The 13317-nt window shown below is 52.2% G+C and overlaps 1 protein-coding gene across 1 annotated transcript; it reads right to left on the reverse strand.

Moving 5' to 3' along the window:
* Window positions 1-779: 779 nt before the first annotated feature.
* On the reverse strand, window positions 780-12899 carry ISG20 (interferon stimulated exonuclease gene 20). The gene is made up of 4 exons (XM_047767492.1): window positions 12621-12899; window positions 12072-12324; window positions 2537-2737; window positions 780-987 (listed from the first exon to the last, which is right to left on the reverse strand). Exons 2-4 carry the CDS (start codon window positions 12297-12299, stop codon window positions 901-903), a joined length of 516 nt encoding a protein of 171 aa, XP_047623448.1. The 5' UTR covers window positions 12300-12324; window positions 12621-12899; the 3' UTR covers window positions 780-900.
* Window positions 12900-13317: the final 418 nt, after the last annotated feature.

The following is a 13317-nucleotide window of genomic DNA, read 5'->3' on the forward strand; positions in this document are numbered from 1 at the left end:
TGTTTTCCAGATGGAGAAACTGAAGCACAGAGAGGTTAAGTAACTTGCCCTAGGTCACACATCTACCAAATGGCAGAACCAGGATTCCAACCTAGATCCTTTAGACTCCAGAGTCAACTACCTTTGCCTTCTTGTTTTACTAATAAGAGGTAGGAGGACTTGCTGGAGGCCACCAGGTGTAGTGATCATCACATCCCTTGTCCCTTTGCCTTGAAGCTTACCAGTGCTGTGACACCAATTTCAAAATGAGATGCTACCAGAGTTCCAGTCTTGGCTCAGTGGTTAATGAATCCGACTAGGAACCATGAGGTTGCGGGTTTGATCCCTGGCCTTGCTCAGTGGGTTGAGGATCCGGTGTTGCCATGAGCTGTGGTGTGGGTTGCAGACGCGGCTCGGATCCCGCGTTGCTATGGCTCTGGCATAGGCCGGCGGCTACAGCTCTGATTCTACCCCTAGCCTGGGAACCTCCATATGCTGCGGGAGCAGCCCAAGAAATGGCAAAAAGACAAAAAAAAAAAAAAAAGAGAGATGCTACCCATCTGAGCTGGGCGCTACCCCCAGGAAATAATGCCACTCTCCCAGGCATAAAAGTAGCTAGAAAAGGAAAGCAGAAGGAGTATTAATTAAGTCACAGGGACTTTTTCTTAGACTCACAGGATTAAAGGTATTAAGGAAATTGACACTTGCCCCCATTGCAGCTCAAGTGTCCATTGCTCTCTCAGTGCTGGGTGCTGTCCGCTAGAGAGAAGAAAGAAAACGACAAGAGAAGGATCCAAGGATGTAGAGAAAATATAGAGAAATTTTACTGTTAAAAATGCATTTTCCAAAAGTAAGGGAGTTTTTGTCTTGAAGAGATGAAGTCCTCTAGTCCTTGGGGAGGGTGCACCTGACAGGCAGCCCTCATTGTTCTCGAATTCTTCTGGAGAGTCGGTAAAGTTCCATTGTTGCCCTGGCATCTTCCACCGAGTTGTGTCCCAACACACTGTCCTGCAGACACAGGTATAGGGTGGGGACTTGGGGTGGGGCTAAATCCAGGTGCCCCATGTGGCCTGGGCCTTCCCTGTTCACACCCTGCTTTCCAGGGCCCTGAAGGGGTGATTGGGTGAGTCCCTCCCGAAGCCTCTAATGCCCTGGACTCAGCAGGTGGCTGAAGCAAGCCTGGCTTCACCCATTAGCACTAGGCCCAGGCATGGCCAGGCACAAAACCCAGCTACCTGAGCCAAGCTGTGTCCTTTAGGTGTTTAGAGGGGGTGGTCGCTGCAGACTTGCCCTCAGACCCAGAGGGGTTCTCACGGGGACCCCAGGGCACTGAGGAACATGTACAAAACTGTTTCTAAGGTGCTCCTGGCTCAGCACATTGAGAACAGGGTTCTTCAGTGAGTCAAGGTGCTGACACTCTGGCCTAGACCCCTGGTGCCACAAGCCTAACAGAGGGGCCCAAACTCAGGCCTATCCCCTGCCTCCTATACATTCCTGCTCCCCAGCCAAGCCACCCCTCATTCCTCAGGCTGGGGTTCCGGCCCTCCCCTCCCCTGCACCCCCTCTCCTTCCCTCCTCCACTAAGACACACTCTTCAAACTCCATTCAGCCCTGGTCTCCCGCCTGCCACTCATCCTTCATCCCTGCTCTCTCCTCTATCAGACACACCTCACAGGTGTGCCGGCAGTCAGGTCGTGGGCCACCCTCGCTTCAACCAGGATTTTCCCAGGGATGGGCAGGGCCTCATTCACCTCATGTCCTCAACCTCTGGTCCAGCCTGGCCCAGAACAGGTGCTTCATAACAATCCTTTGACTTGGAAGAGCCCACATGCAGGCGCAGTTCCCAGTGGCCAGCTTGTGGCTGCAAGTGCTGAGGAATTAGAGCCCCAGGAGCAGCAGCAGCTGCTGCTGGTGGAAGTCATGTGTAAATACTTCACCTCCCTGGATAAATCTGAGGCCTGGGCTTACACCATTTCCCAGAGCTCAGCAGGGGGATTAAGCTTCGATTATCCACAGGGAAACTGACATGACTATAAAAACAAAATCACCTTGGAGTTCCCATCGTAGCTCAGCAGTTAACGAACGCAACTAGGATCCATGAGGATGCGGGTTCGATCCCTGACCTCCTCACTCAGAGGGTTAAGGATCCGGAGTTGCCATGAGCTGTGGTGTAGGTCGCAGTCACGGCTGGGATCTGGCATTGCTGTGGCTATGGTGTAAGCCGGCAGCTGTAGCTCCGATTCAACCCCTAGCCTGGGAACTTCCATATGCCGTGGGTTCAGCCCTAAAAAGCAAAAAATAAAAACAAAATCGCCCTGCCTGGGTGCCTTCCCTTCCGGACTTCCCGGGTCAGCTCTCAAATACATTCCCTGCTCTTTATGGTGAAAACCCTGCTCCTCTCACAGCACACAACCTCTCAGGATCACGGGGAGATCGCGCATCTTTGGGGCCAAATATTGGTTCTCAGGCCCCTGGGGGGAGTTTCGGGTTCCAGGGGGAAGGCCAGGACCCATAGAGCCGGCGGTCCAGCCCCAGCCTGGGAACAGAGTGTCCTCACCTGGATGCGCCGCCCGAGCAGGCGCTGGCTCAGCAGGCGGAGGGAGACGCGTCGGCAGTAGTGCAGGTCAGCCTCGCGCCACAGCAGCCTATCCTGGGCGGTGTCGTAGATGGTATAGTTGCTCATGTTCTCCTTCAGCGCCTTGAAGTCGTGCTTCAGGTCATGACCCACCACCAGCTTGCCTTTCAGGAGCTGCAGGATCTGGCCAGGAAGACAGGTGTCCCACACCTCACCCAGGGGCCTCCAGGTGGGTCTGGGGCAAAACTTGGTGCATCAAGGCAGGGAGCAGCCCTTCCTTGACTTGCTGTGTGACTTTGAGCAAATCACCATCCCTCTCCGGGCTTTGAACATATATATCCATCGATAAAATGAGGGAACTGGTCCAGGCTCTGCTCAACTTCAACAGCTTAGTTCTGCAAGGAAGGCTCATCTCAACTCCTTCCATGGTTTCCATGTATAAGAGCAGTGGCCAGCACTTACTGGCCCAACCCATGGGCCAGACACCCATCAGATGAGTCACATACATTGTATGGTTTAATCCTTTCAACAACCCTACCTGGCAAGCAGAATGATGACCTCCCAAAAATGCCCAAGCCCTAATGCCCAGGACCTGTGAACACATTACATGAAATTAAAGTTACAGGTGGACTTTAGTTTGCTAATCAGATGGCCTTAAAATAGAGTTTCTGGATTGTCCAGGTGGACCCAGCATAATCCCAAAGGTCCTTGTATGTGGAGGTCAGAGAGGTCTGTGGCTGAGGAGGTGGAGGATGGGGCCATGAGGCAGGAACAGGAGCCGCCATTGAAGCTGGAAAGGGCAGGAAACAGACCCTCCTCCAGAGGTTCTAGAAAGGAATGCCCTCTGCCAACACCTTGGCCTCAGCACGTGAGACCCGCTCGGACTTCTGAACCACAAAGCCGCGAAATGATAAATTTGGGTTATTTTAAACCACTGAGTCTATAGTTTTTGCTACAGCAGCCACAGAAAATTCATAAAGCAATGCAGGGAGAGGGGTGCTGTGTTTAAATTTTGCAAACTGAAGCACCAGGAAGTGGAGTAATTTCCTCAAGGTGACTCTGATGATTCTAAAACAAATTTGCAGATTCCTTACTGCTCCTCTCAGAAAAGATGGAGTCTAATCCCCCTCACCTTAAATATGGGATAGGCTGTGTGACTTCTGACTTGTGTATGGAGCCAGTGTCCTTGGACCCCTGAGTCACCCTAAAGCCACCCTGCTGGGGATACCACCCTGGGGTGGTGAGGTGTGTACAAGGAGCCCCAGCAGCAGCCTCAGGACAGGTGGGCAAGCAAACCAGCTGGTGATCCCAATCCCCAGCCGCCAATGCCTCAGCCGACCAGCTGCCCCTGTCTGCCAAGTGCTGCCCAGATTACAGATGCGTGAATGACATAAATATTGACATTGTTTGAAGCGCTAGGTTTTGGGGTGACTTGCTGAGCACCATTAGAAAAATGGGACAGTCACACAGCTAATCATTGGCAGAGCCAGCCCTCAAAGCCAGCAGCCTGGCTGTGGTGCCTACTTGTCCCCACCACCTTATGAGGAAAGAGCTAGCCCAGCTGCCAAGCTGTGAAGTGTGACCCCTAGAGTGCCCCAGCCCAGAGCCTCAATCTCTGGCCACCTTTCCTTCCCCCTGGCTGCCATTGGGGAAGATGGAAGGGGGACCTTGGGGCAAGCTGTACCAGGCCAGCTGCAGGCGGCTCATGGCTGCCTCAGGCCCACCATGGACTCTTCTTTTGCACCCTCCATATCTTCCTCTATGCCCTGCAAAGGACCCTCTGGCATCTTGCTTCTAGTGGGCTCCTGGGACATCATGTGGGGCCTTTGATCTGCCACCCCTTTGCAGAAGTGGAGGCCAAGGCTCCAAGAGCCCTAGAGACAGGGTCTATCTATCCACCATCAACAGGCAATGGCACCAGCCTGCCCCACCGTGACCTTGGTTTTGTTGGGGCCCCCTCTGGACAGAGCCCCCACACAGCTTAGGGACTGGGGAAAGCACACTCGAAGAATGAAGCTAGGCCATCCTGAGAGACACTAGTGCTTGTCACGCTTGGGCTTAGGAGTCACCTGGTGAATCGCACCAAAATCTGGATTCAAATGCCGGACTCTGCGTGTCCGACAGGTGTGCAGATGCTCCTGGTCTGGGAGTCACCCTGAATGGTAAAGGCACACAACTTCAGAGCAGCAGCTTGAGGGGAACCTTCCGTGGAGGAAAGGGCTCGGTGCAGCACACAGGGGAGGGGCAGAGACTTAGGCGTGGGGGATGGGGCCGTGTTGGGCAGAGGTGGTCACGCACATTTTCCTGCTGACATCTTCTATGTTTCTGAACAATGTGGCCTGTTTTCCCCGCCTCAGAGTTGGCTCAGGTCCAGTTCACACAAATCCCTGAGGGAACTGTCTGCCATCCCCAAGCAGCCATGGCCCGTCCCATGAATCATAAAGTAGATTCCTGGGAAGTTCATCACTTCCTGAGCCCAAAGTTTTGGGGGCGGGGGCCTACATTTAGGACCACAAGACTCATCAAGAGAGAAAACAGGAGTGGGTGGACAGGCAGAAGGAAGGAAGAAGTTGGGGGAAAAGAACAGTCCATTTGGCAGAGAGATAACAGCTCCTTAGGACAAAGATGCTGGGCACCAGATAGGGAAAGGCCACCGGGACTTGCTGTGTGATCTCAGGCAGGTCAAAGACCTCTCTGGGCTTCCCCATTTGTAAGGTGCTGGCCTGGGGCGGTGAAGCTCCATGGACTTTCTAAGGCAGGGCTGAGAGGGAGCCTGGGGCAGGGTGGAGGTGTCAGCTGGCAGGGCCTCGGGGCTGTGTGACCTGCAATCTGCCCTGAATCAGTGTCATGAGAGAGGCGTGTCAAATGCAGGGGATGGAGGCTCAGACTCCTGGAAAGAACTGGAGTGGGCGGAGGAAAGGAACATTCATCGATCTGGTCTCATTGCCTGGCACTGTGCCAGGTGCTTTCCTCACCTCATCATAAGGTTTCTCAACAAGAATATTCTTAGTTTCTTTTTATGGTGGAGGGGGCTGTGGGTCAGAGAGGGTAAGAGACTTGCCCAGGTCACACAGCTGGTGAGTTGATAGCTGAGATTCAGTGTCTGGATATGCCTGACCCTGTCACTATTATTAGGGTTATTATTAGCACCTACTGAGAACCTAGGGGCTACATTAGCATTATTAATTTCAGAGTGGAGAGCACTGCTGGGCCCATGATAGCTCTCAGTGAAAACTTCTTGAATCTGGCTCCTATAATGTGGAGATTATCATACCATCTTAGCAACAAGAAAAAGGAGGTGCAGAGTGGTGTGTACCCATGTCACATGTAGGGGAGTCACAGGCCCTGGTACACGTGTCTGCCCCCATTCTCTTTCCAGTGTGTTTCCCCTCTAGTCCAAGTATTTCTCAGAGGGGCCTGATCAAAAAAATCACCTGGAAGAGTTCCCATTATGGCTCAGGGGTAAGAAACCCAACTAGTATCTATGAGGACATGGGTTCAATCCCTGGCCCTGCTCTGTGGGTTAAGGACCCGGCACTGCCACGAGCTGTGGTGTAGGTCACAGACACGCTCAGATCCCGTGTTGCTGTGGCTGTGGCGTAGGCCGGCAGCTGTAGCTATGATTTAGTCCCTAGCCTAGGAACTTCCATATGCTGTGGGTGCGGCCCTAAAAAGAATAAATAAATAATCACCTAGAGTTCCTGTCAAAAATCCAGAGGGCAAGGCCCTACTCCAGACAGACTGCATCAACATGGCCAGGGGAGCAGTGTTAGCAAATGTTCTAGGATATTCTTCCCATCTGCTGAGTCTGGAAATCCGTGCACCAGCACTTGCCCAGCCTGCAGAGCTTGCTGCTTCCATCATGTTTCCATCCTTCCACCTGCCCATTAGTTCACCTGTCCATTCATTCATTCCTGGCAGCCAGGGGACTGATTATAAGGGACTTGCCCCTGCTCCCTGTTCATGTCTTCTTCCCACAAGGCTGCTCACCCTGGGGTGAACCTGGATGACAAGATCATCCTCCACCATCTGGCTGAGCCCCGGAGAAACCTGCCAGGTGGCTGAGCCCCAGTAGGACACTGGGACCTGGGCAAGGGCTACTACACCAGTATAGCTGAAACTGCTCCCTATTCACAAGCTGCTGTGGCCTCCTTTTTGTCTGTTTCCCACCTAAACCACAATGCCAAACAAGACTCAGTTTCTTTGTTTACATACTCACAGCGTCATTATCGTTCCCCAATCTGTCATGATGTGGATGGTATTCACACCAGATCAGCATTAAAACAGCTTTACTTACAAAAGTGAGTGACAAGCTATTAACAACTATCATTAGGTCAAAAAATTCATTTAAAAAGCATTAACCTGTCAAGTGAGAGCCCTGAATCTGAGCGCTGGGTTGTAGCTCAGTTTGCTGTGTGTCCTTAGCAAGTCACTGCCTCTCTCTGGACCTCGGTCTCCTCACAGCTTCCCTTCTGTGCAGACAGTCTGATTTGTGGGGCTCTCTGTAGGCCGGGGTTCTCAAGCTCAGCACTATTAACATTTGCGGCTAGATACTTCTTTGGTGTGTGTGTCTGTCCTGTGCATTGTCAGATGTTCAGTGCCATCCCTGGCTTCTACCCACTGGATGTCTGTAGCAGCCCCCCTACCTCACTTTGGACAGCCAAAAATATCTCCAGATATGGCTCGATGTCCCCTTGGGGGCAAAATCACAGTGCCTTGAGAACCACCACTCTCATGACAGTCAAACCTACAGGTGTCAGAAGATAACAAGGCAATTACCTCACATTATAAAAGCAGTAGAATCACATTACAAAAAAAAAAAAAAGAAAAGAAAAGAAAAAAGAGAAGCCCACTCAAAACCTCAGTGCCTTATGGCAGCACAGCTCCTGGGTGGACTCCGGGTTCTCAGGGGCTCCCCAGAGCCTTCCTGGCTTCTATGGTCTGGTCCACAGCTTACTGCTAACCAGGCCCACTCACTGCTCCCTTGGGAGGAAGGGACAGGTGGGTGAGTGGTGAGCCTAGCCTCACTTGTGAGGTGTTGCTTTGGCTTTATGGGATCTGATAAATGCCTGGCAGTCTTCTGCCCCAGAACATTTTGGGGCCCCTGGTCCTGGGATTAAAACACTGTGTGATGAGCCTGGTCTTTGGAATTAAAACACTGTGTGATGAGTAGGGTCAAGCAGCCTCAGTGCCTCATTCATGAAAAACAAATGACAGTGAATATGTCATACCACAGTCACTGTCATGCTGTACCAACACTGCCCTTAGTATACCAGTCACTTAGCATTCACAGCGTGCATTTACACACTTTGACCACTGGATTGGAACCTCACAGAGCAAGAACTGGGGCTAGAATTTGAGTCTCTGCTCTTCCCCTTCCTTGGACACTTTGATCAGCCTGTTTCTCAGTTTGCTTATCTATAAAATAGGGTGATGACACTACTTAACGACCTCCCAAGGTTGTGGTGGGGAGTTAAAAGCAATAATGTATGCAAAGTGCCTCAAAAGTGCCTGGACCCCATGCCGGATACCCCTGTGCTATTTCATCACCCCTCTGTTACAGAGGATCCTAGTGAGGGCCACAAAGAGGGTTAGGAACAAGCCAGAGGGGACAGGGCAATCAAGTAGCAGAGCTGGGACTGGACCCACATCCAGCCAAGTCTAGAGACTGTGCTTGCTCCCTTCCCCCTGGGCTTTGACAGCAAAGGCCAACATGAGGGCAGAGGAAATTTTGTTCCATGCAACTGCTAAAACTCCTGTATTGTGAAAATTAATTCAACTCCAATCCCACAGATATTCTCAGGACACCTGGTATGTTCAAAGCACAACATCCAACCTGGGGCAGGTAAAGTATATGGCAGGAGCTGTGGAGCCAGGGAGACTCCTGTGCGTGGCCAGGCAAGCTTTAGAGTATGGGCTACAGCAAGGAGGATGAGACTGACGCCCCCCCCAAGGGGGGTAGGGTTGGGTGGGAAGAGTGAGGACTGGGGAAGAACATCACATAGGACTCCTCTAGCCTGGGCCAGAATGGCAGTATCTCTAGGGGAAGGGATGGGGGATGGGAGGGAGCAGGGTTGGGGCTGAGCTGAGAGAGAAGGCAGGAAAGGTAGGTAGGTGGGGTTTGGAACACCACGAGCATTGACCAGGTGGCCCTCAGACAATAGTGAGCCATGGAGATATTTGGACACAGGGTGGGGGGGCAGTGATCTGAGCCAGGTCTGGGGGAGTTTCTGAGATTAGCTGGGCTCACCGTTTTCAAGGGGAGCTGGAGAGATGACAGGATGTATGATATGGGTTTCTGCCCTGATCTCTCCACAGGCACATGGAGTGACCATCAGCCGTGCATCAGGCACAGTGTTTTTGGGCTGCAGGCCACATCACTACACCCAACCTGTGTGAAGAGGGAGGAGAAAAGCAAGGCTCAGAAAGGGTCAAGAACTTGCCAAAGGTCATACAAACCAGGAAGTGATAGAGCAGGCAATGTGAACCTCAGATGTGGCTCCAAAGAGCTGCCTGGTCTTCAGATTCCTGCCTCCCTCCTGGAACAGCTGTTATGTGCAGCTTTGGAAGGGCCTGGCATAATCTCCATATGAGAAACTAAAGTATTTCTGCACCAAATCTGGATAAGGACCAAGGTGTCCTGACTCCCAGGCCATGTCTGAGGGTGCCCAGGGAATTGCATTTCTCTGCTGCCTCTTCTCTCCTGCTCTTTCTGCCGCAGGGATGGGGGAGGAAGGCTGGGGAAGGGGAGAAGGGATGGGGCCATGCTGCCCACCTGACTGCTCAGTGGGGATCTGAGTGTGGGCAGCTCCATGCAGTGTCCCTGGGCCTCCCATCGGCACCTGAACAGACCCACATCTTCTTGGTCCTCCTCTGTCCTAATGTCTCCTCCTTTCCAATCTCTGGGTGCTACTGATGACTGAGGCCCTCATAACTGCTCCCAGGGGGCTCAGACTCTTCCTTCTGCAGCCGTCTCCTTCACCCCCATCCATCCTCCTTAGCACCCCTGTTCAGGCTTTCTCTACAGTGGCTTAGATCCTGCCGTGCTCTCACTCAGGAATCTTCCATGACTCTCTATGGCCAGTTGAGCTGCATGCACAGACTCCTCCCACCCCTTTGGCAAATAGCACCAGCTTCATGGAATCTTTCCAGAAGCACCCTGACATACTGTGTCCTCTCCTCAGGGCTCTTTAGTGTCCTCTTAGTACCTCTAGATCAGTGCTGTCTAATAGAAAGAAATAGAATGTGAGCCACATGTATAATTTTAAATCATCAACGGCCATATTTAAAAAGGTAAAAAGTGGAGTTCCCTGGTGACTCAGTGGGTTAAGGATCTGATGTTGTTGCTGCTGTGGCTCTGGTTACTGCTGTGGTGTGGGTTCCATCCCTGGCCCGGGAACTTCCTCATGCCACAGGAACAGCCAAAAAAAAAAAAAAAAAAAGAAGATAAAAAGAAATAGGTGAAATTTGTTTTAATATGTTTTATTTAACCCAAATATCAAAAATACTCTCATTTCAACATTTAACCTGTATTTAGAAATTATTGAGATACTTTATGGTTCTTTTTTTATACAAATCTTTGAAATTAGGTGTGCATTTTACACTTACAGCACAACGCAGTCCAGACCAGTCACTTTTCAGGCACGTACCAGTCACATGGGAAGGGTGGCTCCCTAGTGGACAAACAGCTCTAGAGATTTTGAGCCTGAGTTTCTAATCCTGACCAGCTCTTCCACATTCTGGTTATCTGAATTTGTGTGAATTACTTAGTTATGAATTAAATTTTGTTCTCTTTCAAATTCATTTGTTTGAAATGAACTCCAGCTCCCTCAAAATGTGGCTTATGGAAAAAGGGTCACTGCAGATGTTATTGTTAGGATGAGATTATACTGGGGTATGGTAGCTCTCTAACCAATATGACCAGGTCCTTATAAAAAGGGGAGGAATTATTTATCTCTTGTGATGCAATGTGTTAAGGATCCCGTGTTGTCACTGCTTGGCTTGGGTCACTGCTGTGGTGTGGGGTTTACCCTTGGCCTGGGATCTTCCACATGCCACAGGCACAGCCAAAAAAATCCCACAGGTGTGTTGGGGATGGGTGCAGATTTGGGTATAGAGACATGCACTCAGGAAGAATGCCGAGTGAGCAGGAAGGCAGAAGTTGGGATTCTAAGCCAAGGAATACCAAACATGGCTAGCAAATCATCAGAAGCTATGAGAAGGACACAGAAGAGGTTTTCCCTTGCAGCCCTCAGAATGAACCAGCCCTCCTTGGTCTGAGACTTCCAGCCTCCAGAACATGAGACAAGTTACTTCTGCTGTTTAAGCCACTCACTCTGTGGTACCTTGCAAGCCAATATTTAGTTCAAGAGAGCCTCAGTTTCCTCATCTATAATATGGGGACAACAAGGAAAGACTCCTAACAGCTAACAGTTTTTGAGTACTTAACATAGGTACTCTCTCCAGCCCCTTCTCAATCCTCACAACCACGCTATGAGACTGCTCCTGTGATGACCCCACTTTCCTTTCCAGGAAATGGGTGAGGAAATTGCCTAAAGTAACTTAGGGGAGGAGGAACAAAGCCAGGATTCAAACCTGGCCCTCTTAGCACTGCACTAACAGCTCCCGGCGGGCTCTTTTGTAGATGGCGCTCAGAAGAGCGTCCAGTGAGTAGCCAGTGCTCAGAAAACAGTGGCTATTGTTATGGCCTTATCGCCAGCGCCCGGAGCCTGACGTGTGCACAGTGTGGGGACTGAGGTGAACCTCAGCTGTCTTTGTTCTCTAAGAACTTCCTCACAATGAGTTCAACTTCCCAGAAATGACTAAGGTGCCACTTTCAGAGTGGTTGAGTTTCTTTTTCATCTACTGATTCAGAGAAACAGAAAGTAGACTGGAGAACATGTCACAACAAGCCAGAGGGCAAGAGAGTAGGGGACCTTGGAGTGACGTGCCAACCTCTATGAGCAGGTGGCCTGCCATGGGTCTGGGAGAAAGCCCTCCCTGGGGTCAGGTGACTCTGGCCTGTTCCCAGGACCAGAAGGGCCCCCTACCAAGGGCCCAGTCAGTGAGGGCCTCCACACAGACCCATCCCCCATTTCTCTGCAGGGTCCCCAGAGGTAGCCAGCATGGAGGAAAGGAGGAATCTAGCTCCTAAATCAATGTTCAAGGAACATCAGGCAGGACACAGTGTCCCCAATCACAAGACCAGCAAGGTGAACCAGATGCCTTGGGGCCTGCTCCCAGGTGTGTGTCTAAAGGTGTCTGATGGCAGGAAGACTTCTCAGACATGGCAACAGGTTTCTTATGCCTGGTGCAGGGGTGACAGGAAATCTCACATGACTGGGCTCACAAATCAGACAACCGGGGAAGGTACCCGGGAAGTACCTTCTGCCTGTGTGTGTGTGTGTGTGTGTGTGTGTGTGTGTGTGTGTGTGTGTGTGTGTGTGTGTGTGTGTGTGTGTGTGTGTGTGTTATCCATAGCCCTGCTGGCCTGGCTGGCATACAGCCCTTCACTTACCTCCAGCCTGGCCACGGCGAACGGGGTGGCCCCCTCCATGTTCCGAGCTGTGATTCCGCTGACCGGGGTTCTGTAGTCAGTGATCTCGCCCTCGGGCTGGATGAACTTGTCATAGAGCACGGTGCCGTGGAAGTCCACGAGGCTGCAGCGAGCCAAGCCGCTCTCCCGGAAGGGCCCCAGCCCCACCATCTCACAGTCCATGGCCACCACATCCATGCCTCTTGCCATGTTCCACCGGGGACCCTCAGATGCGCTGGAGAGGGGGGTGCAGGAGGAGCATCACTCAAGGGCCAGCCGAGGCCCCAGGCGTCCTCAGCCACTTCCCAGCCAGTCCACACCCTCTGCCCTGCCCTTTGTCACAAATACCATCTGGCACAGGAGGAAGTTGGCCTCTTGCCACCCCAACTGGCTTCTTCAGTCTGGCGGTCCTAGGGCCTCTCTCTGGTCCTGTCTGGCAGCCTCAGGTCCAGGAGGCCCCCTCCTACCACCTCCATGGGCCACTACCCCAGAGAAATACCTTGAGCCCACCATCCTGTCTCCCATTCTCACCTGCCTGCCTCTATGGTGCCTCTTCTCAGCTATTGCAGCTGCTCTGAGCAGTGACTCATCTCTGACTTCAAGCCGGGAATCCTGACCCTGTTTCAGTTTCTGGTTCGTTATCAAGTCAAGTCAGGGGCGGGAGGCCGGGCCATGTGGGCCGGGCTGCTCCATCTCCTAGGGCTGCTGCAGGTGGGGTGCCCATTGGCCTGAGTCAGGACTGATGAGGCTGGCAGCCTCTGTCTGGGTGTCCCACTTTTGCCCCTGCCCTCCACCTGATCACTCAAGCCCACCCCCTCCTCAGATGACATAGCCGATAAGGATGGAGATGATTGCAACATCTGTCCCTCCTCTCTCGCTCTCCACCCGGAAAATAAACAATCCCCAGGACTGGAGCCCAGGGAACGTCCAACTTCCGGGACCATCACCAATCTGACACTCTGTGAAGCGTTTTATGGGGGCAGAGAGACCTGGCTCTTGCGACGCCGAGGCTATGAATGGGGAAGGGTTAGAGAAGGTTGGGGTTTGAGCGGGGCTAATCCCCACCGCTGACCCAGCAAAGGCAAGGAGGCAGTAAGGGAGCCTCCATTGGCTTAGGGGTGGCCTCAGAAATGGCAACCTTCTGCCCTTGGTGGGCTCTGCCTCTGGCTGGGCCAACACTGAGGACAAGGAGAAGCAGGAGCCCCTACCAGCCCAGCGATCTTTCCTG

This window comes from Phacochoerus africanus, chromosome 2 (assembly GCF_016906955.1).
Source record: "Phacochoerus africanus isolate WHEZ1 chromosome 2, ROS_Pafr_v1, whole genome shotgun sequence".
Classification (NCBI taxonomy): domain Eukaryota; kingdom Metazoa; phylum Chordata; class Mammalia; order Artiodactyla; family Suidae; genus Phacochoerus; species Phacochoerus africanus.